The sequence below is a fragment of the Pteronotus mesoamericanus genome, unplaced genomic scaffold (genome assembly GCF_021234165.1).
Source record: "Pteronotus mesoamericanus isolate MK-2021 breed Mesoamerican mustached bat unplaced genomic scaffold, CSHL_Meso_final scaffold_85, whole genome shotgun sequence".
NCBI classification, from domain to species: Eukaryota; Metazoa; Chordata; class Mammalia; order Chiroptera; family Mormoopidae; genus Pteronotus; species Pteronotus mesoamericanus.
In genome coordinates, this window is record NW_026555329.1 from 34,538,716 (window position 1) to 34,565,888 (window position 27,173).

At 34.3% G+C, this 27,173-nt stretch overlaps 1 protein-coding gene across 1 annotated transcript in view; it reads right to left on the reverse strand.

Annotated features, from left to right (window-relative positions):
- Window positions 1–27,173, reverse strand: part of PTPN12 (protein tyrosine phosphatase non-receptor type 12) — an 87,940-nt gene that overhangs the window by 28,728 nt on the left and 32,039 nt on the right. Inside the window, exons 2-8 of the mRNA XM_054563930.1 lie at window positions 25,512–25,620; window positions 16,939–17,015; window positions 15,293–15,388; window positions 14,277–14,315; window positions 11,340–11,411; window positions 7,128–7,187; window positions 2,479–2,621 (exon numbers count right to left, since the gene is read on the reverse strand). Coding sequence (XP_054419905.1) covers window positions 2,479–2,621; window positions 7,128–7,187; window positions 11,340–11,411; window positions 14,277–14,315; window positions 15,293–15,388; window positions 16,939–17,015; window positions 25,512–25,620 — 596 coding nt within the window. The remainder of the gene's footprint in view (window positions 1–2,478; window positions 2,622–7,127; window positions 7,188–11,339; window positions 11,412–14,276; window positions 14,316–15,292; window positions 15,389–16,938; window positions 17,016–25,511; window positions 25,621–27,173) is intronic.

Sequence of the window (27,173 nt, forward strand, 5' to 3'; positions counted from 1 at the left end):
CTTAAAAGTACTGTATGTGCATGGCAAACATCCATAACATTAATATTTGTATTTTGTTTTTAATAAATTTAAAGAACTTTCTACACTAAGTGACTCACAGAATACCTAGGAGCGTTTACTGCAGAAGCCTCATTCTACCTCAGAAAACCTTGTCTTGTTAACGAAGTATCTGGCAGAGATAAATTTATTCATTGTTTAAAGATAGTTCTCATGCTTTAGAGTAGAAGAGAAAACAGTGCGTCATTTCAAATCTGCAAAGGGTACAGGAAAGATGGAGAATGCTACAAGCCCTGAGACTGACTTGAACACCAGCAGTGATTCAACAAAAGATCCCTGATCCCCCTCTCACCTCCTGAAGAACTAACAGAACCTAGAGAATGTTAAATAAAATACCACAGGATTTTTATTTTAAAACATGACAGAAATACTTTAGAGCAACTGATTCTCAAACAGAGGGAGGCAATATGCACCTCAGGATTGAGAGTCACTATGAGTAATTAAAAACGTTACTGACATCAGTAGAGTAATTTTTAGGCAGAAGAAAGTTGAGCATTATTTTAATGCGTATTTAAAAAATTTAGAATTACTCTGTTAAATATGTAATCTAGAAAGACATGATAAAATACATTATAAGCAACTTAGTATAATTTAAAAAGCTCTTAATGATCAGTAATATTCATTTTAAACCACTGATACATTTGTCAATTTCACTTATTTCTAAAACATTTCTAGAATTTGAGTCAAGAATTACTAGAGCTAAAAAATACACACTTAAAACTTGACAGTTTAAATATATAATATTACAGACACAGACAAAACAAAACAGAAAAGTTTAGAAACATCTGAATATATGTAAGTGTTTACTACATAATGGTGGATTCTCCAATTAAAGGGGAAAGACTTGACCACTCAAACAAAGGGTACAGGGAAAGTTAGCTAACAATGGAGAGCAAATATCCAATTCTTATGTAATACCTTAATCATAAAAGAATTACAAATGGATTAAAAATACAATGTTAAACTATAAAGTGCTAAAAAATATAGGCAAAACTTGAAGCACTAATGTGTTAAGAACTTTAAAGCCTACCTCAACAGACTGAAATCATAAAGAGATTTACAACTCTCAACAACAATTTTAAATTTAGACATCACAAAACAAGCAGAATAAAAACCATGAAAAACCATGACTAAAAGTTAACATCCTCAATATATACAGAATTCGTAATGTAATTATTAAGAGATAAATGACCACAACTATAAAATAACTGGCAAGGTATATAAGCAAGCAACTCACAAAAAAAAAAAAAAAAAAAACTATGAATGATCCCCCCCCCCCATAAACTTGCCTATCACAAGCATTAAAACAAACAAAAAGTATTGTGTTGACTCTGGGGCAAACAGGTACCCCACAAACCGGTAGTGGTAGGACTTAAATATAATTAACACCAGCTTTATTTAAATGTAAAAATGTGTATTAAAAACATTAAAAATTTCACATCCTTTGACTTAGAAATCCTACTTTTATACATCTGTCTTTATGAAATAATGACAGATGTATTCAAAGATTCTGCGATAACACTGGCCACTGAATAAACTGTTGTTTATATAATTTCAACTAACTTGTAAAAGAAGCCAAAGAATTTGCTTTATCTTTTAATTTTACAAAAAAGCATTTTTTTTGTTTGTTTTTAACCAGTAAATTACCTGATGAAAAGGTCAACTAACCACTGAATTAACTACAGCAAAATATTTTTTAATTAACCTAGCTGTTAACTGATTGTTCCCATCTCCATCAACAAGTTACCCTTTCTGGATCATAAATAAAAAAGCAGCCCTTTCACTTCATTAGTAGAGGTATTACAACAAGGTAAACTAGATAAACTATCTGCAGTGCTTCACCTCCATTAAAAAAAAAATTTAACTACTGAATTAACCAGTACATCTCCAAGTCACTTAAAGAGGCAAACTGATAGCAGTTTTATGAAATAAGTACTATGAATGAAAGTCTTTTAAAAAATCTGTTGTAGCCCTGGCCAGGTTGGCTCAAATAGATGGGAGTGTCATCCCTAGAACCAGTCATGGGTTCAACTGTTATTCAGGAAACATGCCTAGGTTTCAGGTTCAGTCCTGGGTCAGCAAGTACAAGAGGCAACTGATGAATGTTTCTCTCCCTCTCCCCCTCCCTTCCCCTCTCTCTAAAATCAGTAAGCACAGGTGAGGATTAAAAACAAAAACAAAAACCCCCTCTCCAAGGCCTAACTTTATAAATATTTGTTTAAAAAAAAAACACGAATGTAATTTAAAACTTAACAGAAGGAAAATAGCCTCAGGATTCAGGGAGCTTTTATGATTTGGAAACCCATATAATTACCTAATGAAAATCCAAAAATTAGGTTTCAAAACACAATAATCTATCACCTATATTATAATGCCAGCTATATTCCAAACTATTTAAAAATCTGGAAAATACTTTTGTACCTGCAATGGATACAAATAGGAACATCTTCATGTTCTTGGTATTTCCTCATTAAGCTTATCATATCCAGAATAGAATCAAATGATGAGGGGACATCATGGTCTGGCCAGTTCACATAATGAAACTGATAAAGCCTCCGAGATTCCTTCAAGAATAAAAAAAATTCAGTAATTATGAAAATACATTTGCAAATTTTAAAACACATAGAAAAGCTGCATCTCACTTTACTGCCATTCCTAAGAATAGTTACGTGATATTCGGTATTACATTTAAACAACACAATGATAGTCTACATCTATCGACTATTATATGCCTAGTATTGACCTAAGGGCTTCACGTGTAAGAATTTATTTAATCCCCGTGTTAATGTCACAAAGAAGGTACTGTTAATACTACCCTCAATTTATTATAGGTAAGAAAATTGAGACAAAATGATTAAATAACTTATGTAACATTTCATGACAAGTGACAAATGTGGGATCTGAACTCAGGCAGTCTTACCTCCAGAGCATGCTCTTTAACTATTAAACTATGTATACTATTTAATTAATCTACAGTAGTAAATTGATGAGCAATATACCATAAGCACTGAGTTACAATTACTGTAATTATAAGACTAACATAATATTTAAACTGAAAAATAAAATTAGAAAGGAACCTGTCCAACCCCAAACCTATTTGTCTTATTTCAGATCACTATGGTGTGGGGAACCCCATCCCCCAATAGTTTCAAGGGATCTATGAGTTTTAAACTATTTTCTAAACTATTTAGTACACTAAGGTGTTATTTGCCTTTTTCACTTTCATTCTCTCATGTATGTACAGCAGGGTCCTCCCGACACTGCATGATTTATGATGATGTCATCACTTTCAAAACTAATGGGATACGTGCTTGTGTATTTCTTTTTTAAAGCAAATGCCTTGGACTTCCAATCAAGATGCCGACATAGTAAACTCTGCTCACCTTCTCGCACAACCACATCAAAATTACAACCACTATATAGAACCACCCAGAAGTGTCAGAAATCTAGTTGAATGGAAGCCTGACAACTATGCAATGAAAGAAACCACATCCATCCAGACTGGTAGGAGGGGCAGAAATGCAGATCAGACAGGTCCCATATCCCTGAATGATGGATAAAAATTTGGGAGGTATATTTCAGGAGCAAGGAGTATCAGCCCCACACAAAGCTTCCCAGCCCTGGGTTCCAGTGCCAGGAAGATAACTCTCCCAGGAAGATAACTCTCCCAAAACTTCTGGCTGTAAAAACCAGCAGGGAGGGACCGAATGGGTGGAAGAAACCTCTGGAGCCCCAAGCAATTCCTCTTAAAGAACCCACAAAAGGATTTACTCAGACTCACCCCCTCTGTGCTCCAGCACCAGGGTAGCAGCATGAGAGACACCAGTGACATACAAGGGGTGGGAACAGCAGTGTCTGGCGTCAAGGCGAGAGCATGGGGACAGCTTTCTCTCTGACAGAAAGGCAGGCAGAAGCTATTGTCCCTTTTTAGAACCCTCACACACAGAGCCACAGAGCAAGCAAGCAATTGCCATATCTGAGACTTCACCAACCTAGCTAACTTGGTTTGCCCCTCTCTGGAGACCCCATGAGACTCTGGCCCACCAAACTTAAGAGCTGTTAACAGTACCTTTTCCATATGAATAGCTGGTCTTGGTTCATGCTTCACAACTTCCCAAATCCTCTCAAACAAGCAACAGTGGGCCTCAGTGAGCCCCCACCCCTACTCCATACCTCTTGCTAAGTGACCCCTGACCTGGCACTAGCAGCAGCCAGCCTAACTTCACAGCTTGGTTTCACCCAGGAATCTCCAAACCCAGCACAAGTTGCAGCCATCTCAGATTGCTTTATAGCCCAGGCAGGGTGGCCCTGGCAAAACACACCAGGCCTGAACCACCAGGGAAACCCCAGAGTCTATGTACCCAGTGGACAGCTACAAACCACATCGGAGCACCACTACACTACCCTACACAGATGGTGGAGGTTGCTGGTCAGTGGTCACAGCCACTCCTTGCAGCTGACTGACCTGGGTAAATCCCACATACATACCCCTCCCCAACCCTGCCACTAACCTGCCAACAGAAACCATGGCTCAACTACAAGAGAAGGGTATACCCAGGCCACACACAGTCACACCTTGAGTACCCAGCTTGAGTGATGAGAGGCTGTACCACTGGACCCTAAAGGACACCTACATTTAAAATTAGGCCATGCTACAAAGACAGGGAGACAAAGCAGCCCTACCTAATACATAGAAACAAACACAGGGAGGCTGCCTAAAGAAACATGGCCCAAATGAAAGAACAGAACAAAACTCCAGAAAAAGAACTGAACAAAATGGAAATAAGCAATCTATTGTGCAGAGTTCAAAACACTGGTTATAAAGATGCTCAAAGAACTTAGTGAGGATCTCAACAGCATAAAGAACATAAAGCCAGAAAAGGATCACTAACTGAAATTAAGAACAATTTACAGGGAAACAACAGTAAAGTGGATGAAGCCAAGGAGCAAATCAATGACTTGGAACATAAGGAAGCAAAACCAAGCAATCAAAACAATAAGAAAAAAAAATTAATAAAACAAGGACAGTATAAGACAACAACTTAATCTATCTTGTAGTTGACACAGTATAAGTGACAACTACAAGCATTCCAACATTTGAACAATAGGGGTGCCAGAAAAAGAGAAAGAGCAAGAAATTGGAAATCTATTTGAAAAAATAACGGAAGAAAAATTTCCCTAATTTGGTAAAGGAAATAGACATGCCAGTCCAGAAGTTCAGAGAGTCCCAAACAAGATGGATACAAAAAGGGCTATTCCAAGACATGTCGTAATTAAAAGGCCAAAGGTTAAAGATAGAGAATCTAAAACCAGCAAGAGAAAAGCAGATAATTACCTACAAAGGAGGTGCTAAAGCTGTCAGCTGATTTCTCAAAAAACATTTTGCAGGCTAGAAGGGATTAGCAAGAAGTATTCAAAGTGGTGAAAACCAAGGACTGACAACCTCTCTATCCAGCAAAGCTGTCATTTAGAACAGAAGGGCAGATAAAGAGATTCTCAGACAAGGTAAAGCTAAAGTTTATTATATGATATGTTGAAGGGATTTATTTAAGAAAAAGATCAAAAGAGTGAACTTTAAAATGGCAATAAATGCGTTAACTATCAAAAATTGATTCTAAAAAACAAACTAAACAACCAAGAAGAACAGAAACAGAATCATCAATATGGAGAACATTGGGATGGTGGTGAGTGAGGAGGGGATCTGAGGGAATGGGGGAAAAGGTGAAGATACTGAGATGACAGGGAGGTGTAAAGCACATAGAAAATGGAGCTGCCAAAGGACTTACATGCATGACCCATGGACATGAACAAAGGAGAGGAGATTATCAGAGGGAGTGTCAGGTTCTGGGTGGAGGGGAGCAAATGAGAAAAACTGGGACAACTGTAATAGCATAATAAAAAATAAGTAAGAAAATAAATTTAAAAAAATAAATAAAATGTCTTGTTTTAAATTTCAAATGTAGTAAATATTAAAAGATAAAGCCCACATAAACAAAAGCTCCTGGAATCGTCAACATTTTTAAGAACATGGACAGTCCTGCTATCAAAATGCTTTGAGATTGGCTAATTTAGGTGTTTAACTGAAAGAGCACCTGCTTCAAATCCAGCTTAAAACTGTATTCTATTTCTGCCATTTATTGAGTAACTTTATGTAAGCTACTTAACTTCTTAAAAAGTCTCTATCTTCATCTATGTGCAATGGAGAAAACAGTATCTACCAGGATAAAGTTAAGAGAGTTGAAATGCTTGACACACTACTGTAGTTTAATTCGGCACCTATTTATTAATACTGTAAGTTAAGAAATAGCAACCAAAGTATAATAAATGACTCAACTAAAGGGACAAATTATTAGTCAAGTCATAGGGAGCAGTAAAAGTACTGGAACCATGTCTTCTTGTAAACAGTAAGGTAGGAGTTGCAAGTATGTTTACTAATGCACTAGTAGGGAATAATGAACTTCATTATGGGCAAGTTAAATTACAGATAATAAAAATAAGCTAAATTAAGATAATAAAAAAAAAAATACATTGAGGAAAAGGTTGACAAGCATTCTCTAATGTCCATTAGATTTTTCTTTGACTTCTTCCTGGACAAATTATCATTTTATATAGCTCTGAAACACTGAAATCAAGAGCCTCAAATGAAAACAATGTACCTAAATTACTTAGCTTTGACAGTGGCTTGTCCCTTTCTAAAATATTATAAACTGTAAAAGTGGATAATAATCATCTAAACAATGCAATACCTGCTACTGCAATAGAGGAAATACATTTGCAGCAAAGAAACCAAGTATTCCAAATACAGTAAATTTATTTTACAGACAGCTGTTCTAACTAAGTTAAAATTTATATTACTATTATTTAAACTACATTATCTAATTTGGTAAGTGTAAGGCTCAAGATACAAAATGCTCAAGATACTAAAGGAAATATTACACCCTGAGTTTCTTCAATATTGTACATAACTAAAAAAATCTGAAGTCTCTTTAACTATTGAAGATAGTATATGATTTGTGTCTTCTCTTTAAAAATTATCCTTAGATATTATCTCTAAATGAAAAATAACTTACATTCTGAAATTCAAGTAAGAGTGTCCTAATGAAGTAGTCTGTTCTTGCTTGTTCAGCCTCCTAAATAAAGGGAAACACTCGTGAGACAGTGACAACATTAAAACAAAAATAGTACACAGCAAAACAAAGAATAACTTCATAAAGTCCACAATATAAAATCAACATTTAAAATTCCCGGTGTACCTGGTAAGTACAAAAACAACCATTCTAAAAATTCACGAATTTAAGTTTCATTTACGTGTATATATACTTTTATTTTCTTATGTTTACTTTTGCCCAGTCAATGAAAGGGAAACTTTATTGAGGCCCCAGGGCCACAGGGTTCAGGCAGAAGGCCACTCTGCGGGCAGAGGAGGTGGTGAAGGGGCCTTAATTTAACCTTCTTGTGGTGCAGGTTGGTGTGTCCACACTTCTTGTGGCAGTTGACCGCGTGGGGGTGCAGGCAGGCATATTACTTGCAGCAGATCATCTTGCTGCAGTCTTACTTCTGGGCAACCTGGCGAAGGGAGGGCTCAAATATACCACCCTGCATAGTCCACCAAGTACAGGGCAGACTCTTTCTGAATGTCATAGGTCTAAGAGACTATGGCAATCCTCTAGTGTTTGCCAGCAAAAACAAGATGCTGCTGGTCACACCAGATGCCCTCCTTGTCTTTTATTTTAACTTGGACATCCTCACTGGTGTTAATGAGCTCAGCCACAAGGCTGACGGTCTTGCCTAGTCAAAGTCTTCACAAAGATCAGCATTTCTGTGTCTGCTGGGGATGCTGTTCTGCCCCCTCATAGAAGAGAAAGCGGGTGGCACTCTATACATATTTTTAAGCAGAAGTGTCTGTTAACCAATTACTTAGCTAAAAGTCTATCATCCAATAAAAATAACCACCATCACCAGAATCACATAATAGAAATAATATAAACAAAATGTAACATCTTAGTACCTACCACCACATTCAGCCATTTCATTTTTCCATAGAGTTTAATTTTCCCTACATAACACTCCACTCTCAGTCAACTGGATGCCATGTGAAGAAGGGGATACACTCAGAAATTCCCAAATTGTTATTCTGATTAAGGATAACATAACCACTTTAAAAGTCTTCTACTGTCATTTGTCAAGGTATCAGAATAAAGCCTCTAGGTCAGTTTGTCCCTAAGCAAACTATTCTTTACCTTTGTAGTTAAAACCAAAGATAGTCTAGGACAGTGACTGTCAAGAGCAACATACTCTGTTTTATTAATAAAAACAATCCAATATTACTGTGGCTTTTATTTTTAAAATCGTATTTATTTTGAACTTTTCAAATAACATTAAGGTAAAAGTATGTTTTCTACTTTCATCTATGAAGAGTATGGATGAAAACATTGTCCCAAGACTTAATTTTCTCTTGCTTATAAAGGGTGAGCTAGTATCTATTTTTAGATGTTCAGGCCATAAAGTCTCCATCTACTCAAACTTTGCTGTTGTGATAGGCAAATACGTAAATTAATGGGCCTGGTTGTATTCCAACAAAACTTTATTTTCTAAACAAGCAGTGGGTTAGATTAACCTTTGGATACTATGCCAGCATCTGGTAAGTGGTTTACATAGAGCAACAGAAGACTGAGCTCCTGTTACCCAGTCCTACCACTTCTACAAATACTACCTCCTCATCCCTAAGCTAAGAGAGCTTCTTACACTGTTCTTCCTCAGTCTCAAACACTCTGACTGCCAAGTAATCAAGTAACTTACTATGGTTATTTTCACCAACTTGCTATGTAGTTCTAAATTTGATTTTTGTTAACATCAGTTCTAACAAATCCTAAGTTGTCTGAATCAACTACAAGACATACAAATACCATATGATCTCACCTCTAAGTGCACTCTGTTCAACAAAATAAACTAATGAACAAAATAAACCACAGGCATGGAAACATGAAGCAGACTGAAAGTGACCAGAGGGGATGGGGAAAGAGGACAATGGTGGAAAGAAGGGGAAGGGACTAGACAGTATGTATGAATGACCCATGGATATGGATAACAGAGTGGGAATTGACTGGGACGGGGGTGGGGGTAGAATGGGTGGAGAGGGGTAAAGGGGGAAAAATTGAGACAACTGAATTAGAACAAACATGATTTATAAATTAAAAAATAAATAAAATACCAAAAAAGTCATTAAAAAGTTACCATTCATTTTGAAATCTTATAAAAAAATTTTTGCTTTTTCAGCAAGGATCAATAACAATGCTGACAAATCAAACCAGCTATTGCTAATCAAATCAAACCTCATCAAGAGGACTTCTTAATTCTCTTTTAGTTCAATTGAAAAACTACCCCCCAAAAATCAATTCACCTTTTTTTCAAATTACAAATGATTCTCTTCTCTATTAATTATTGTGTTTTACTATTCATGATCTACTGTTCAAAACTTTCAAGTTGTTTTGTTGTTGAATGTTAAGCACTGCATATTTTCACTTGAATTTTATAATACCGAGTACAGTTATCACATTTAAATCTGCAAATGTTCAACACAACCACAATGCACAGAACTAGGTTTCCTGGAGGATTTTTTAATATTACAGAATACTTTTTGGGTTGGTGAGGAGGGAGGCATTCCCTCAGAGAAGTAGACAATGTGGAATGTATTACTGGTTTTTATTAATTTCAAATAATATGAAATGCAGTATGGTTTTTGAAATGTTTATATATAACCCACAAATATTTCGTTCTAACTAGGACTTAAAGTGTATTGACTGCATATTAAATCTAGGTACCTGAACTCTTGAGTTATAGTTAACATTACAAAAACACATTGTATTTTCTAAAAGAGATTATGTAATACAAGTTGAGTCCTTTTCTATGTCAACCCAGGAAGCACTAAACTTTGTGTATTCATCAAAGGAATTCATAAATTTTAAGAACAAGTAACAAGTCAGTCATAAAATTATGGACTTCCTGAACTCACTAATGAGAAGTAAAATCACAGAAACTGTTTTTCATTTAACCATGGAAAACAAAGCCAAAAACAATAATTCTGAGATGGGGGAATGTGATGGTTAATTTGTATGTCAACTTGGCTGGGCCACTGAGTGGTCAATATCAAATAACTGATATTTAGTCAAACATTATTCTTCGTGTTCCTGTAAGGGTGTTTTGGGGAAAGATTAGTATTTGGATCAATGGACTTTGAGCACAGCAGACTGCCCTCTAAAATTTAATGGATGGCCCATATCAACTTAATCAATGTCTAAATAGAACAAAAGGGCCAGTCTCCCCAAAGAGAATTCTCCAGTCGACTGCTTTCATATGCAACATCAATTCTCCCTGATCCTACAGATTGTCTTTGAATGAGAAATGAGCCTGAGTCTCTAGCTTGCCCACCCACCCAGCAGATTTTAGACTTGCCAGCCTCAATAATAATGTGAGCCAATTGCATATAATTAACCTGTTTCTCTCTATATATACACATCCTACTGGTTGTGTTCCTCTGGAAAACCCTGATTAATATAGGTAAGTATTTAATTTTCATGTTTGCTCAATCATAGGTCTTTTGAGCTGAGTAAATAAGAAAATACATTTTTTCAGCTAATTAAGAAAGATGACATCATGTGTAACCCCAAGCAAATTGTGGTTTTTATTTTAAAGCTCACATTTTACCTTTTTTTCTTTCATTTTTAAAAATATTTCATTTTCTCAGATTTGTGTTGAGAATTTCAATTTAATGCATTTCAAGAGTTCATTAAACAGCTGTATATTTTAAGTTTCTCATCAAATTATCTGCCATAAAGGAAAAATCTTTATGTCTAGGATGGCAATTCTTAAAGCCATCTTTGTACAATATTAATTAGAACATTTTGGAGAGTGTGACAAATATGAAAGATAAGCATGATAAACTATAGTCATCAAGGGTTTCAAATACATCATTCAAAACACAGTTACTTTGTTTACTCGTTTACACTCATTAACTTATATACAAAGACTAACACTATTAACATAAGGTAACAAGTGATAACATATATTTATGAAAGTCATTCTCAAAGCTTCTAAATTTTAAAGCGGTATAAAAACAAACGTTATTAATATTTGTTTAGTATAATTAAGTAGAGATTTACAATGGAAACGCTGAGTGCTTGGCTTATATAAAAAAGGGTTCATACTGTGTTACAATTTAATCAATCATCAGTCTAGTATGCCAATTTTCTGATTAAATAATGTACATAAAAACAGGTACTTACACAAGAAATTTTAAATGGTGCAAATGTTATAGGGTCTTCTCCATACAAAGGCCAATAGCGTTCACATTTTTTCTGTTATCAAAAAAAAAAAAGTTAGTAATCCATAGGATAGTTTTCCTTGATTTTGTGCCCTAGTGTTCAGCTTGTTGTTCCTTCCCAGAAAACAGAATAACTGCCATCAGTAAGCAAGGATCTAAGATAGCTCAAACTTATCCAATCATCCTTAAAGATCGGCTACTGTGTGCTCTCCAAAGTTGATCATAAGAACATTATTAAAAACATACTCTAGAAAGAAAAAAACTGCTTTTGATACAAAATCCATTTAGGATGAAGGGTTTCCAGGCAAGTTTCAAAGTCCATAAAATGAAAATCTCCATAATATCTGGCTGAATTCTCATTAAGTGTAAAATCTGTGGCATAGTGGAACGAGCATACTACTTGGTAGCAAAGAATTTCACAAGTACTAATTTCCTGTTTAACTGATCTTTAGTTCCCTTACATGTAAAAAAGGGAATAATAATTCTTATCTTACATCACTGTTGCAAGTACTAAATAACAGTATATTTCAAATGTTATGTTCATGGTATAAAAAAAAAAACTCATTAGTACAAGCATAATGCATAATTTAAACTATCCACCTTTACTTGAAATTACAGAAAGTGTAACCAGTTTCCCCTCTTATCTTCCCATTTTATACAGGTATAGAAATAGAATCCTCAATGTTTACTGGTTTTCTAATACCGAACCCCACAGAAAATTTGGTTAAGTAAGAAACCCTAACTTAATAAAAATACACAATGATTCTGCCGCTAAAAAATGAAAACAACTTTAAAACCCAGTAACACTAAAATGAAAGTCTTTAAATGACTCTCTAGCTTAAAATAAGCCTTCAGGCAGCAGGAAACGTATCAGTTCTTGCTATGTTCTTACAGTTTCAAATATATTAAGTAAAATTATTACCTATGGGCTGGAATTAACCCTAAGCTGACAATACTGCTCAGAAGGCAACAAAGTAGAACTGCAGAGTGTGTTATTTTGGCTTAGAGCAATATTATTAATATTTTAGGATGTTTAAAAGCACAAACCTCATTTCCCAGTAGGTTATAGAAAATAATAAAGTTGATTAAGTTATTTTTGAGGGGTTTTTTGGTCTTCTGCCTGCTAAAGTTTTAACATCTTGAAAACAAGCTATATAAGATTAGTTTAAGAACTGAAGCTGTGTGACTGACATACCGCAGTAACTAAGAAAGGATGTATCGGTATTTATAATCCAGGTATAAACTAATGACTACTTGTACCAAAAACTATGTGTTAAACATCAATACATTCATAACCTGGATATATAGGCATATATCATTCATGTTAGAGGTGAGTAAAGTGAAGCTTAGTGGGGACAGTTTACCAATGGTCAAAAAAGTTAGTGAAGTGTAGGTTTGTTTGATTTCATTACTTATGCTCTTTCCATTCGGTCACATTCTAAGCCAATAGTTAAGTCAAGGTTTTCAAACAAATTAGCAGGTCTGAATTCTCTGACGACTTATTTCTAACAAAACACTATTAATCACAAAATCTTTAGTTTAAAAAAAATTTGCCCTCAATACAACTTATTTTTTTAATCAAGTATTATTGCTGATATATATGGGGAGCTTATTAATAGAAGAGAAATAAGTCCTACACCTAGTAACTTAAGAAATTATTAGGAGAATAAAATTTAAATTTCCTAAGATAATCAATTAACAATGGTACTGAAGTACATACTAACAGCACTTAAACAGTTAACAATTTCTAAAACTGTTTAAGTTCTAATTTCAGAAAATGTTTATTTTTTGTCCAATATTACTGAATACTTCCACTACTGTTAAAAATTTAAAAATTGGTTTGGAAGAAATGACAAAAACTATCAGTTAAAATAAGCTTTTGCGATGATTTATGTGTTATTATATTTCACATAACTGAAAGATGCACTATCTTGCTTTTGCAGCATATTCTTTACTGAAAAAATGTTTTAATAAAAAATTTTACAACAAAACTAATTTTTGTTTTAATTAATGAACCACATTGGCATAGGGAAACTTCAAATTACCACATAACTTGTTTTCTAAGTTTGATTTGTGTGTCACACTTATGAAGACCACACATAAATTTAATTTAGTACCTATTCTATAAATATTACCACCCCCAACAATGAAGACATAGTAGATGATGCTGCAGGAGATCAAATAGATTTAAAACTAATTTTTACATGTACAGGCCATAAAAATACCAGTATTAAAAATTTCAGATTAAGGAATTTTCTTTGAGGATAGCATAAACAAACAAAAAATGTAGTGGTATTTGCAGGCAGAGAAATAAAAATATTCGTTGTAAATTTATAATTAAATTATTTTATTTAACTCATTTTCATTGCTCAATTTTATTACTATTTTTAGTTTTTTTAAAGGTTTTACTTATTTATTTTTAGAGAGAAGGGAAGGAAGGGAGAGAGAGAGAAATATCAATGTGCAAGACATATACTGATTGGTTGCCTCTTGCATGCCCCCAACTGGGGACCTGGCACACAACTCAGGCACATGCCCTGACTGGGAGTTTAAACTGATTTTTTGGGTTCATAGGCCGGTACTCAATCCACTGAACCACACCAGCCAGGGCATTATTCCTCTTTTTAAAATGTCTCTCCACTTCAGTCCATAAATAGTATTCTACTTACAGCACCATTAAAATCTATTATTTTCGGTATGTAATAAAATGTACTTATACTTTGTTCCTTTCATTCAGTAAAAGCAATAACAGAATACACACACACACACAAAGAAGTATCTGCTTTAACTACAAGGCTCAAAATATAATGAAAGACCAGGAATATATATATCTCCTTAGAAATAAAGAGACAAAATGAATACGCCAAAATTATTTTTAAGTGTTAACAGGTATACATACCCTTCCCATCTCAAATTCTCGACAGGCCATTACAATGATCTAATAAAAAAGAAGTGTGGGGGATAAGAGAAAGAATTAAACACAATTTTCTCCTTTTAATGAAATATAGATTTCAAGAATTAATTTTTACTCAGAACAATCAATTAGTTGCCTCCTGTACACACCCTAACCAGGCAAAAAAAAAGTAGTTTTAATATGAAAAGTATGAAGACTATACTTTCAGGGATCATTTATATAGTTTGTTAATATGCAAAGTATAAGTTAAAGAAATTGTCAAAATCACATCTTCCAAACAAGGGCTATATACCAACAAAATAAACTTTATGAATCTTAGAGGTTTACTTCTGAGCTGAAATTACATTTAATAAAATTATCTAAAGGTCGAATGAATTTAACGGTCTTTTTTTTTTATTATTTTTTAATCCTTACCCAAGGTTATGTTTTTATTGATTTTTTAGAGAGAGAGGAAGGGGAAGAGAGAGAAAAATACATCTATTTTCTCTGATCATTGCCTCCTCTATGCGCACTGACTGCAGATTAAGTCTGTGCCATGATCACACCCATTTTTTTTTTTTGTGGTGTACAGGATTATGCTCCAACCGACTGAGCCACCAGGGCCATTAAACTGTCTTTAAACATACGGCTATTACATTTGCTCCCCTACTCCAACATTCTTTAATATAATGCAAAGTTGTGTAACTGCCATCTGTGTTCTACAATTAATATTGCACTGTGTTGGATTTATCATATCGCTCTCCCTCTATCCATCTATCAATCCATCTCATTTCATAGCTGTCTTATTAGTTACATAAACAGGACAAGATTTGAAGTGAATCACGCTCTCCTCTTAATTTAATGAAACATCCTTGAATAAGTTTCTGACTTTTTAGTAAATATTAGCTTTAATTAAGATATCACTATGGCTAAGAAGTATTTCCATGTCTTACTCAGTAAAACATCCAATGTCATTACATGTAATACTTGTCAAAATGGATTATGAGAAGTAAATTACTTACTACAACATTGTACTCCCATATCATCCTCCAGAAATCTATTACTGTATTTGCTAAAGGTCCTTGGGTCGCCACATATGCTTTTGGCCCATAAACGCCCTAAAATGGTTAAAAGCAAATTTCAGTATGATTATCAAAAAAATATTTCCTTACCTAAATTTTAAGGTTCCAAATTTTATTAGTAACACTGCTGGTTTTTACTTAAAGCATTTCCAAATAATTTTTCTTTCAGAGTACATAAAAGCATGACAAAATATAATCTATTAACTTTAGCTTTGGATGAAATGTTATTACTTTTGTGTATTTATTAGACACAGTACAAAGAATTAATGATTAAATGCCTTATCATCACTTAGAAACTATTATTTACCTAAGAATTAACAAGAAAAGTCCCAATGTTGAGTCAACAAAGTTAACTGTAGCAGAAACATAAAGTATCATTTGATTCTAAAAACAATACTAAAACTAGTCAACAGTTCTTTCTTATTAGCTAGATTCTTCCATAGCTACTTTCAATTATTTATTCTACTTAAAGTTTATTGTGTGCCTACTATATGTTTCTAATAATAACCTGAGAACAACAGATCACACAAGGTAACAGACTAAAATACTAAACAAGCATTAATGGAATCATACAATGGCTCAGTGTTATTAAAGTGCAGTTAAAAACTAGAACTTTTAACAAATGTCATTTTATAAATACTTAGCAAATGTTTATAAAAGAATATAAATATGAACTACATCTGAAACAGCAAACCACCGACATATCAGTTTTTTTGATATTTTATCTCCATGTTTTGGGTTTTGTGATAAAATTGACTTTTTGGGGAAAAAAATAGGTTCTTATTTGAAACCATTACTGTCCAGTGTTGGCATAGATAATATTATTTTTACCACATAACTCTTACCACTCTAATACTTTTGTCAACAAAGCATTATATTAAAATATGTATGTATACATACCATATATAAACCACTAAAATTATACTGTCACTAAAATTATAATGATTCAAAAACAAAGAACACTTTAAGTCTTTTATTTAATCAAATAGTTTAAATGTGTCTCTCTATTGATAACCACATTAAGAACTTAACTGCTTTTGATCAAAGAGTATACCAAAAAATGTTAAATATATGACTATATTTAATCTTGCATTTTGGGTTGCCACTTGAAATGGTGACAGTTGCCAAAAGTGTTAAATATTAAGTTTATATTCTATAATTTTAAATCCGTATTACACACTAATTCCAGCACTGGTAATTTATCCTATGAATTTTTCATAAGAACAATAATATTCACTGCAATATTACCATCAAGAAAAACTGGAAATAACCTATTTAACACCAGGGAATTACCATGTACATCTGTGTACAGAAACTCAAAGGGACAACAGAAAAGATGATTTAGCAATAGGTAAAGTGTTTATAAGCTTTCAATGTAAAAAAAGAAAAATTTATCTCCACTATCACGAAACTTTATGAATAAGGATACTATAAAGGAAATCACATAAAAATGTGTCAGGGCTATGATTTTATTTTTATTTCTTTTGCTGTTGCTATCATGTTTAGGCAATTTAAAATACTTTAGTAAACTAGTATGTGGGAAGACATTAAGTATGGCCGAGAAACACCATTTAAAGTTAACATACCTTAATAAAATTTGCGTTGATATAGTCTGAATCTTGAGAAGGTGTCTTTAGGGTTAACTTAACTCGGCTGTGATCAACTGCAAAATAAATAACAGGATTTCACAAATTATGTCCTGTTGAAGACAGGCATTTTCTAATGAACCATAAGTTAAGATTAAATAACAAAAAGTATTTACTTTGAAAAAGAAAAACTGACTCTAGGTATCAGATGGATAACGTCCAACATCATACTGACAGGAAGTCATTCTTTAAAAACAAAAATTTGATGAGGTAAAGCTGTGTTTTAAAGATGCAATCAGTATAATCTCAGGAGTTCTTTGGACACACAAATTCCTAGGCATCATCCCACATTTACTAGACAAGAATCTGGGGTTTAAATCTCTGCAGTTTTTAACAAGCATATCACATGGCGAGCACTAACCATCAATACACAAGCCCATTTGCAAAAATCTTATTAGAAAATCTAACTTTCATATTTCACAAAAAATAATAAAAATTAAGTAAATTATGACAAATAATGAATTAAGATGACACATAAAAGTGCTTTAATACTGCACTTGGCCAATACTATTTATTATTGGGTAATGTCTACTTAGGGTAAAAAATAATCTTCACAGTAAGTCCCAAAATATAATTTTTAAGATTACATAATTTTTTTTAAAATGAAAGTAATATATATGATTTTTAAAAATTAAATCCTAAAGATATGAAATAAAAATAATCTTCCCCTGTCCTTGAATTCTAGGACTCTCTCACTCTTTCCCAATAAAGATACTATAATAAGGTTCTTTTTTTCTTCCAGAAGTAATTTTTATGCATAGAGCTACATACTTTGAAAAACTGCACAAATGTAATCATACCACACAAGTTGTTGTGTATTTGTTACTTTTTCAGCCTCTACTCAAAGTATCTCAAAGGCAGAAACTTTGTAAAACAGTTGTGTACCACTGGATCTTCAGTAAATGTTTCTGGGGGTGCTGAAGCCAAATAGTAACAGTAGCTACCAAATAATAGTCAAGACTGGTGCTAGGCTGCTACATACAAGCTGGGGATTTTAAAACATTTTTATGATGAAAAATTTTAAGCATAGGCAAACATATAACAATATAATGAATCACCATATATCTACTACCAGGTTTTAATAATTACTAGCATTTTTCCAGTCTTATTTCATTTCTCTCTAATCATACAACAGCTGGGGGCTGGAGAAAGCAAATTAAAAACACAAGAACTCTGAGTCCCATACTGCAATAAGTTTTATTCAGTAACTTCAAGATGGGACACAGAAATGACTTAAAAAAACCCCAACAAACTTCTAAGGCACATGCAGATTTTATAGTCACTACTTTCTATTTACAATCATAGTATATTACTGAGAATTTAAATATTATGTTGCTTATATCACACATCATTATGTGTATTTTAACATTCTTCACTGGTGCTCCTACTAAGCATAAAAGTGAGCAGAAAAAAATATAAAAACTAACAAGAAAGTGAAAACAATAATTTCTTTCCATGGTTTTGCTGACTGCCTCTACAATTTCCCAAGGGCCCAACTCCAAATAGATGAAAATCAATGCTGGCTACCCAAGGGACTCTTTAAAGCAGCAGTGTTTTTTCTTTTTGAACAGAAATCAACAACCTATGACAACAAAAAGAAAATAGATAAGATTGTTACCAAGGAAAGAGAAACCACCTAGTGACTGAATCGAGGTCTAAGAAATAAAAGGATCTCCATAATTAACATTAGACAGGCAGAATACCCTGATCCATCACTCCTAAAGGCTAGCCAGCTCAGTTTTAGCCTTCACAACACACAAAGCACAGGTATCCTTGACACAGGGAGTGCCCAGAAATTTCCTAATTCTGGTACTGAATTCAGTATTCTAGTATAAAATAAATCAAATGTCCAAGATAGGTCCAGAAAAAAACTTTTTTTAAACAGTGATGAACCTACTTTTAATTGATCAAAAGCAAGGATGTCTGCTCTGCCCACTTCAAGTTCACATTATGCTAGAGGTTCTAGCCAATGTAAAAAGGCAAATGAGAGATCCATACTAAAAAGTAGCAAAAACTGTCATTATTTGCAGATGCCATGATTCCGTATGTTAAAAAAAACCTGAAAGAATCCGCAGAAAAATACTAAACTAATAAACCAGTCCAGGAAGGTCACAAGATTAAAAAAAAAAAAATCAATACACAAAATACAAACTGTATTTCAATATACAGTTGATCCTTGAACTCTCCCCACCTCAAGTAGTCAAAAATTCGTTTACAACTTCTGACTCTCCAAAACTTAAGTTGTCCCTTGCTGTCTGTGGGCGATTGATTTCTGGACTCTGTCCACCGGGGAACACCAAAATCTGCATATGCTCAAGTCCCCTGGCAAAGAGCAGTGCATAACTGGCCCTCTAAATCCATGGACTCCTAACTTTAAATCGAAAATAGTTACTGAAAAAAAATCATGTATAAGTGGACCTGCGCAATTCCAATCTGTGCTGTTTGAGGGTAAACTATACCAATAAAAAAAGAATTTGAAAATAAAATTAAAATAATTCCATTTGTAATAGCTTAAAGATTTTTTTAAAAAAAAAAGAAATCTAGACTTCTGGCCAAGATGGAGGCATAGGTAAACACACTTTGCCTCCTTGCACAGCTACAGCAAAAAGTACAACTAGACTACAAAAGAAATATCACCCAGATTCAAAGGAAAAAAATTAAGCTGTATGGAAAACCAACAACCATGGATTTAAAGAAGTCACATTCATCCAGAGGGTTGGAGAGGGAGAGACACATGGAGATGCACAGAGAAGAGCAGAGAGATGGAGAGCTACAGAGGCACAGGATGGGTGGTCGTATGTTGGGAGAGATACTTAGGGAACGTGGGATCCTAGCCCCAGGTCAAACCACATAGCCCAAGAAGATTAAATCCTCATAATTTCTGGCTGTAAAAACACACAGGGGTTGGGGTGGCAGAAAAAACTGCAGAACTGTATTCTCAAAGGTCTCCCCATAAAGGGCCCTCAACAGACAGGCAGGCTCACTCCCTCTGGGCTTCAGCACCAGGGCAGCTGCTGGAAGGGCAACAGTGGCAGAGTGGAGAAATTGAAGCATCTTGCATCAGGGCAAGTGCCAGGGGATGGCTTCCTCCTGGACAAAACTCCAGAGGCCAGGCAGTGGCATTGTACCCTTTCTAAGCACTTGCCCATACAGAGCCACAGAAAGGCAACACGGTATCGGAGACTTCATCAACCTGGTTCCCACAGGTTGACCCACCTTAGCAATGATCTGAAGCTCCACCCCATCAAACTTGGCAGTGAGCTTTTCTTCAATAGCCATGCCACTGAGACAGGTAGTACAAGCAGCTCTGTCAAATACACAGCAAACACAGGGAGGCTACCAAAATGAAGAGACAAAGAAATACGGCCCAAATGAAAGAAAAGAACCAAACTCCAGAAGAACTAAACAAAATGGAAATAACCAATTTGTCAGATGCAAAGTTCAAAACACTGGTTATTAGGGTAAAGACCCAGGCAGAAATGAAGGTTACACTAAGTGAAATGGAGAAAAATTTACAAGGAACTAACAGGAGAATGGATTAAGCTGAGAATCAAATCAATGATTTAGAACATAAGGAAAAAAACATACAATCAGAAAAGCAAGAAGAAAAGAATTTTTAAAAAAGGGGATAGGCTAAGGAGCCTCTGTGACAATGTCAAACATACCAACATTCAAATCATATGGGGGCCGGATGGAGAAGGGAAAGAGCAAGAAATCAAAAACTTATTTGAAATAATCATGAAAGAAAACTTCCCTAGTTCGGTGAAGGAAATAGACATAAAAGTCCAGGAAGCACAGAAAGTCCCAAACAAGTTGAACTCAAAGAGGACCACACCAAGACACATCAAAGTTTAAAGATAGAGGCTTAAAAGCAGCACGAGAGAAGCAGATGGTCACCTACAGAGGAGTTCACGTAAGGCTGTCAATTAATTTATCAAAAAGAAACTCTGCAGGATAGAAGGGACTGGCAAGAAGTAATCAAAGTGATGAAAAGCAAGGACTATCCCTCTCTATCCAGCAAAGATGTCATTTAGAACTGAAAGGCAGATAAATGCTTCCCAGATAAGGTAAAACTAGAGGAGTTCATCATCACCAAGCCATTATTATACAAAATGCTAAAGGGAATTACATAAGGAAAAGATCAAAACTATGAACATTAAAATGGCAAAAAATTCACCACTATCAACAACTGAATCTAAAACACAATCTAAGAAAACAAGCAGAAGAGGAACAGAATTGTATATATGGAGACCATTTGTAGGATTATCAGCAGGGAGGGGGAAGTGGGAGAATGGGGGAAAAGGTGCAGGTATTAAGAAGTACAAAATAGACAGGGAACTGTTAAGAACAGTGTAGGAAATGCAGTAGCCAAAGAACTTACATGCATAACCCATGGTCATGAACTAAGTGTGTGTGGGGGCGGGTGGGGGGAGCATGAGGTGGACTGCTGGAGGGAATGGGGTATGAGGCAGATGGGGATCAAGAGGGAACAATCAGGACAACTGTGATAGTATAATCAATAAACTATATTTTTAAAAAAGAAAAACATGACTTGTACACTGCTTAGAAAATCATAAAACACTGCTTAGAGAAATTAAAGAAAATCTAAAGAAATGGAGAGAGATATTCCATGTTCACAGACTGAAAGAGTCAATATGCTTTAAGATGATACTTCCCAAATTGATCTATAAATTCCTACTGGAATTTTTGCAGAAACTGACAAGCTGATCCTACAATTTATATTGAGATGCAAAGGATGCAAAAGAATCAGTTTAAAAAAAAAAAAAACCCACACAGATGGAGGACTTACATTTCTTGCTTAAAATTTAGTATATAGCTCTATAGTAATCACAATAGTGTGATATTGGCTTAAGAATAGATCAATGAAGCCCTGGCTGGTGTGGCTCAGTGAATTGAGTGCCAGCCTATGAACCAAAGAACAGATCAATGAAATAGAATTAAATGTATGGCTCAAATGATTTCCAACAAAGGTACCAAGGTGATTCAATGCAGAAAGAATAGTTTTTTCAACAAATGGTACTGAACAATCCCACATACATAAAGACTATTTCATATTTCAGTCCCTAACCTCAAACTATATTAGGGAAAATTTTTTCTTACAAATCATATATCTTTATCTAAATAAAGACAAAAAAAAAAAATCCCCCCAGAAAATGTGTATCTAGGATATATAAACAACTTTTCAACTCAATAGTATAAAAAAAATCAAATTTGAAAAAAATACAAGTGATTTCAAAACACTTTTCACCAAAGAACATATACAAGTACATAAAAACAACATGAAAAGATGCTCAACATCATTAGTCATTGGAGAAAAGCAATTTAGAGCCACAATGAGATACCTCTAAATTTACCACCAGAATAACTACAATCAAAAAGACAGTAACAAGTGTTAGCAGACACATGGAGTAACTGGAACTATCATATATTGTTAGTAGGAAAGTAAAGTAGTACACAGCTGCTTTGAAAATAAGCTTATCAGTTTCTGAATAAGTTAAACATAAGCTTCCATAAACTCAGAAATTCCATCGTTGGGTATCTAATCCAAAAGAAATAAAATCATACGTCCACATATAAATTTGTATGGAAATGTTTATAACAGCACTGTTCATAATGCTCTTCAACTGGCAAATGGTTAAACAAAATGTGGTATAACCATGCAATGGAATATTAGTGTAAAATAAAAAGAAATGAACTACTGATATGTTATATGGATGAATTAAAAAACATGGTAAGTAGAAAAGCCAGACACTTTTATGATTACATTTATATGAAATTTCCAGAAAAGAAAAAGCTATAGAGACAAAGCAGAGCAGTGGCTGCCTGGGGTGAAGATTGCAAATTGGCATAAATGATATTTTGGGGGTGGTTAAATGTTCTAAAATTTCATTGCACAACTCTATAAATTTAGTAAAAATCATTGAATTGTGTATTTATAATGTGTATATTTTATGACATGTAAATTATATCTCAAAAAAGCGATTTTAGTTTTTTCCCTAAGGTTTATTTTTAGAGAGAGGAGAAGAGAAAGAAGAGGAGGGAGAGAAACATAAATATGTGGTTGCCTCTCACATGCCCCCTACTGGGAACCTGGCCTGCAAGCCGGGCACGTACCCTGACTGGGAATCGAACCAGCGACCATTTGGTTTGCAGGCCAGCACTCAACCCACTAAGCCACACCAGCCAGGGCTCAATAAAGCTATTTTTAAAATACTGTATCTGCAAGCATTGGACATACTAAACATGCAAAAGAAACTGATAACATTATTCTTATGATAAGTAAACATACATCTCTAAGTACAATTACTTTTAATATAATTTTCTAAATCAAAATGACTTAGAAATTTATTGGAAACTGGCTTATCAAACCTTATATAATTTAAAGGAAAAAAGGCACTGCCACTCTGACTATATAGCACAGTGATTAGCTCAGGCCCTAGGGCAAGCAAGGTCTCTTAACCTCAGCATTATTGATATTTTGGCCTTGGATAATTCTTTATTATGGGGAGACTGTGGCCTCTGTATTGTAGAAAGCAGAAGCATCCCTGGCCTCTACCCACAAGATGCCAATAGCAGCCTGCCTACTGTACATCCAGTTTTGCCAACCAAAATGTCACCAGACACTGCTAAATAGCCCTTCAAGGGCAAAATCACCCTAGTTGAGAACCAATGTTCTGAATACAGACTGGCTGGGTTTAAATCCTCATATACTCTATTGCTCTATGACAGGCTATTTAATTTAACCTCCATGTTTCAGTTTCTCATCTTCAAAGTGGCGTATTATAGTATCTACCTCATAAGTTTGTTATGATGATTATGGCAAATAATCCATTTACTATAGAAGTTGGCCAAAAATACAAAATCAGGGCTTTTATTTTTCAGAGGACCAATTTAACAACACACGACTGACCTTCCATCTCTATTCAAAATTTTAAAGCTTCCCCATTCTATTCTCCGCTTTCTCTATGCTCCACATCCCTACTATATTATTCTCAATACAGCACTAATTACCATTTGACTGACCACCTACGTTATTTGTATTCATTACCCAACACCCTGAATAGAACATAAGCTTCATAAGGGCAGGAGATTTTGCTACTTTGTTTTCTGTAGTACCCCCAGTGCCCAGTATATGATCAATATATTTTGTAAAAACAATGAATGAAACACAATTTATGAAAACAATAACCTGGAGCTGTTTAAGATTCATCTCCCCAGATGATAGACAAAAATGGAGACACTGTCTTTAAAAAAAAAAAAAAATTATTTATTTTTAGACAAGAGGGGAAGGGAGGAAGAGAGGGGGATAAACAACAATTTGTGGGTATCCTCTCGCGTACCCCATACTGGCCACCTGGCTCACAACCCAGACATGTACCCCAACTTGGAATCCAACTGGCAACCCTTTGGTTCTCAGGCCAGCACTCAATCCACAGAGCCACACCAGCCAGGGCAAGAAACTGTCTCTGTAAGCCTAGGCTATGCATATTAATTCCAGAACACAGTAAGAGTATTTCAAGATTGTCTTGTTTAACACTGTCCAGAAGAAACCCATACCATCCCTATTCTGAGGTGGACTGGAAGAAAAGTGGAGTGTATTTTCCAAAAGCTTAATGAATGGTTACTATGCTATTTACGAACATAATTGCATTATTATCACTAGAATATAATGTTATCAGTACAGGGTGGGACATAAGTAGGTTTATAGTTGTATGAGAAACAGTTTATTCTTGTATTTTTTATTAATTATTGTTTTATTTTCCACAAACAATTGTAGCTCTACTTTTGTACCACCCTGTATAATGTATATTCTCAGAGGCAAATATTTAGAATGCTGAGAACAGCAGACCTACAGGCATGAATTATTTTATGGTTCATTTTTTCATGAATAATCAACAAAGTTTCTCATTGTGAACAGACAATAGATAAAAATAAATATTTATTATAGCATTTTACAAAATTTATTCAGCTTTATCGAATTATCTGTTTATATATTTTTTTTAAAAAGCTTTTAGTTATTTTTTAGAGAGAGAAGCAGGGAGGGAGAAAGAGAAAGAGAGAAACATCAATGTGCAAGATATACATTGAAGGGTTGCCTCTCTTTCAACCTGGCACACAACCTAGGCATGTATCCTGACCAGGAATCAAACCTTTTGATTCACAGGTTGGCATTCAACCCACTGAGCCACACCACAACCAGGACTATATTTTATTTTAATAAAATAACTTTGAACAGACAATCCAAAAGATTTTCTTACTTGAATTTCTCAGTTATTTAAAAGTAGTATCAGAGTATTAAACAGTAAAAGAAAACTACTCTGAGAAGGAAAAACAAGAAGCACAATTACAAATTATTAACTTACAGTGTACCTTAAAAGAGAGGTTAATTACTACCTCCTTAGCAAGCAAACTCACTAGAAAGACTAAAGCTAGTGTAGGCTACAAACTGCTAATTAGCATTTCCATTACAACGGAGGGCATTTCAAACTTACATGGCAATATGTCCTTATATCTGTTCTTTTTAACATTTTCTTCTTTTTCTCCAGTGGCTGTGGGATAAATCTTTTCTGTTCTATATTTGGTAGACAATCTTCTTAATCGCTTAAAGTATTTAAAAAAAGAGAAGAAAATTCAAGTTTAGAAAAACAATTTTCAAAATTTTAATAATTCAAATAGTTCTTCATTGAATTTCGCTAACCCCAATTCTCTGCAAGTCATTTTCCTGTTTTTCTAAGCTCACAGTTAAAAAATTAACCCCAAGGATGATTTGTTTTTATTAAGTGCAAACATTAAGATTAGTATTTCAAATAGCAGTGAAAGCAAGAGCACTAGAACGAAAGTAATTTTATTTAAAGAAATCAATCACATAAGCTAAGTCAGAATATTTAACTCAGTCCTTAACATACTCAGGTAATTTTTGTGTTTTAACAAGGGGTCCCAGAAACCAAGATTTAAAACCTTGCTCAAAAGATTAAGTACAATTTTCCTTATTCTGTCTTAAACCTTGAGCACCAACGATATGTCAGTCTCCTTCTAAAGCATAAGCTAATGATTACTTATAAGACACTGAAAAACAAAGTTCTTTCACATATTGAATTGGAAACATCCAACAAAGACCAATTCTGCTTATTCACTGCATCACAGAAGTGGTTTGTGAGTTAGTGACAAATTCTTACCACATATGGCATTAGGGATGTCCTTTGGGCTGGAATATTTCTGTGTGTCTGTAATACACTTCCTGCTTTCAGAAGCACTGAAAGTCAGCATTGTGAATTGTTTTAATTCACTACTCAACTACATTGCTGAAATTTAATTTCAAAGGAGCCTACTTTCTTCCAGGCTTAAAGACATATTGAAGGCATTCTGCTTTAACTATTCAACAAATTATTAAATACAAATGAAATGAAAAAGAAGTCTAGTAACTTAACTTTTCCAACATTTTATCTTTGTTACTTGTGGTGCTGCCATCTAAGCAACTAAGAATGTTATTAAGAATATTATATCTATATTTTAAAAAATCACAGAACTTTGAGATTCTCAACTTATTATAATATACTTTAACATACAGCATGTATAGAACAGTGAGCCTTTTGGTTTTCTTTGAAAAACTAACTAAACTTTATCACTACAATCTCAGAGTCCTAAAACAAGAATACATATTTTTCTCTTGAAGATGAAAATATGACGAGAATCTTTTTCTGTATTGGCACAATGCCAAAGTAAAATTCCCCACATATACAATGCTACTTCCTGTGGTAAAGTTTTCAAAGCATAATAGTGGGAAAAATTGTATTTAAAAATAAATGGACTACCCTGGCCAGGTAGCTCAGTCGGGTTAGAGTGTGGCTCTACACAGTCTAGATACACCAAGGATGCAGCTTTGACCACTAGTCAGGGAATATACATAATCAACCACTGATTTCATAAATAAGTGGAACAACAAATCAATGTTTCTCTTTCTCTTCCTCACTCCCTCGCTCTCTCTCCCTCAAATCAATAAATACAATAAAATTTCTTAAAGAAAATGGACTGTTAGTGAGGATATGGGAAAACTAGAACTTCACTAAATGCCGATAGAAAAGAACATTTTAGCATAGCCCCTAAGGAGGTAAGTTGGCAATTATAAATAAACACAACTCCTTAACTGAGGAATT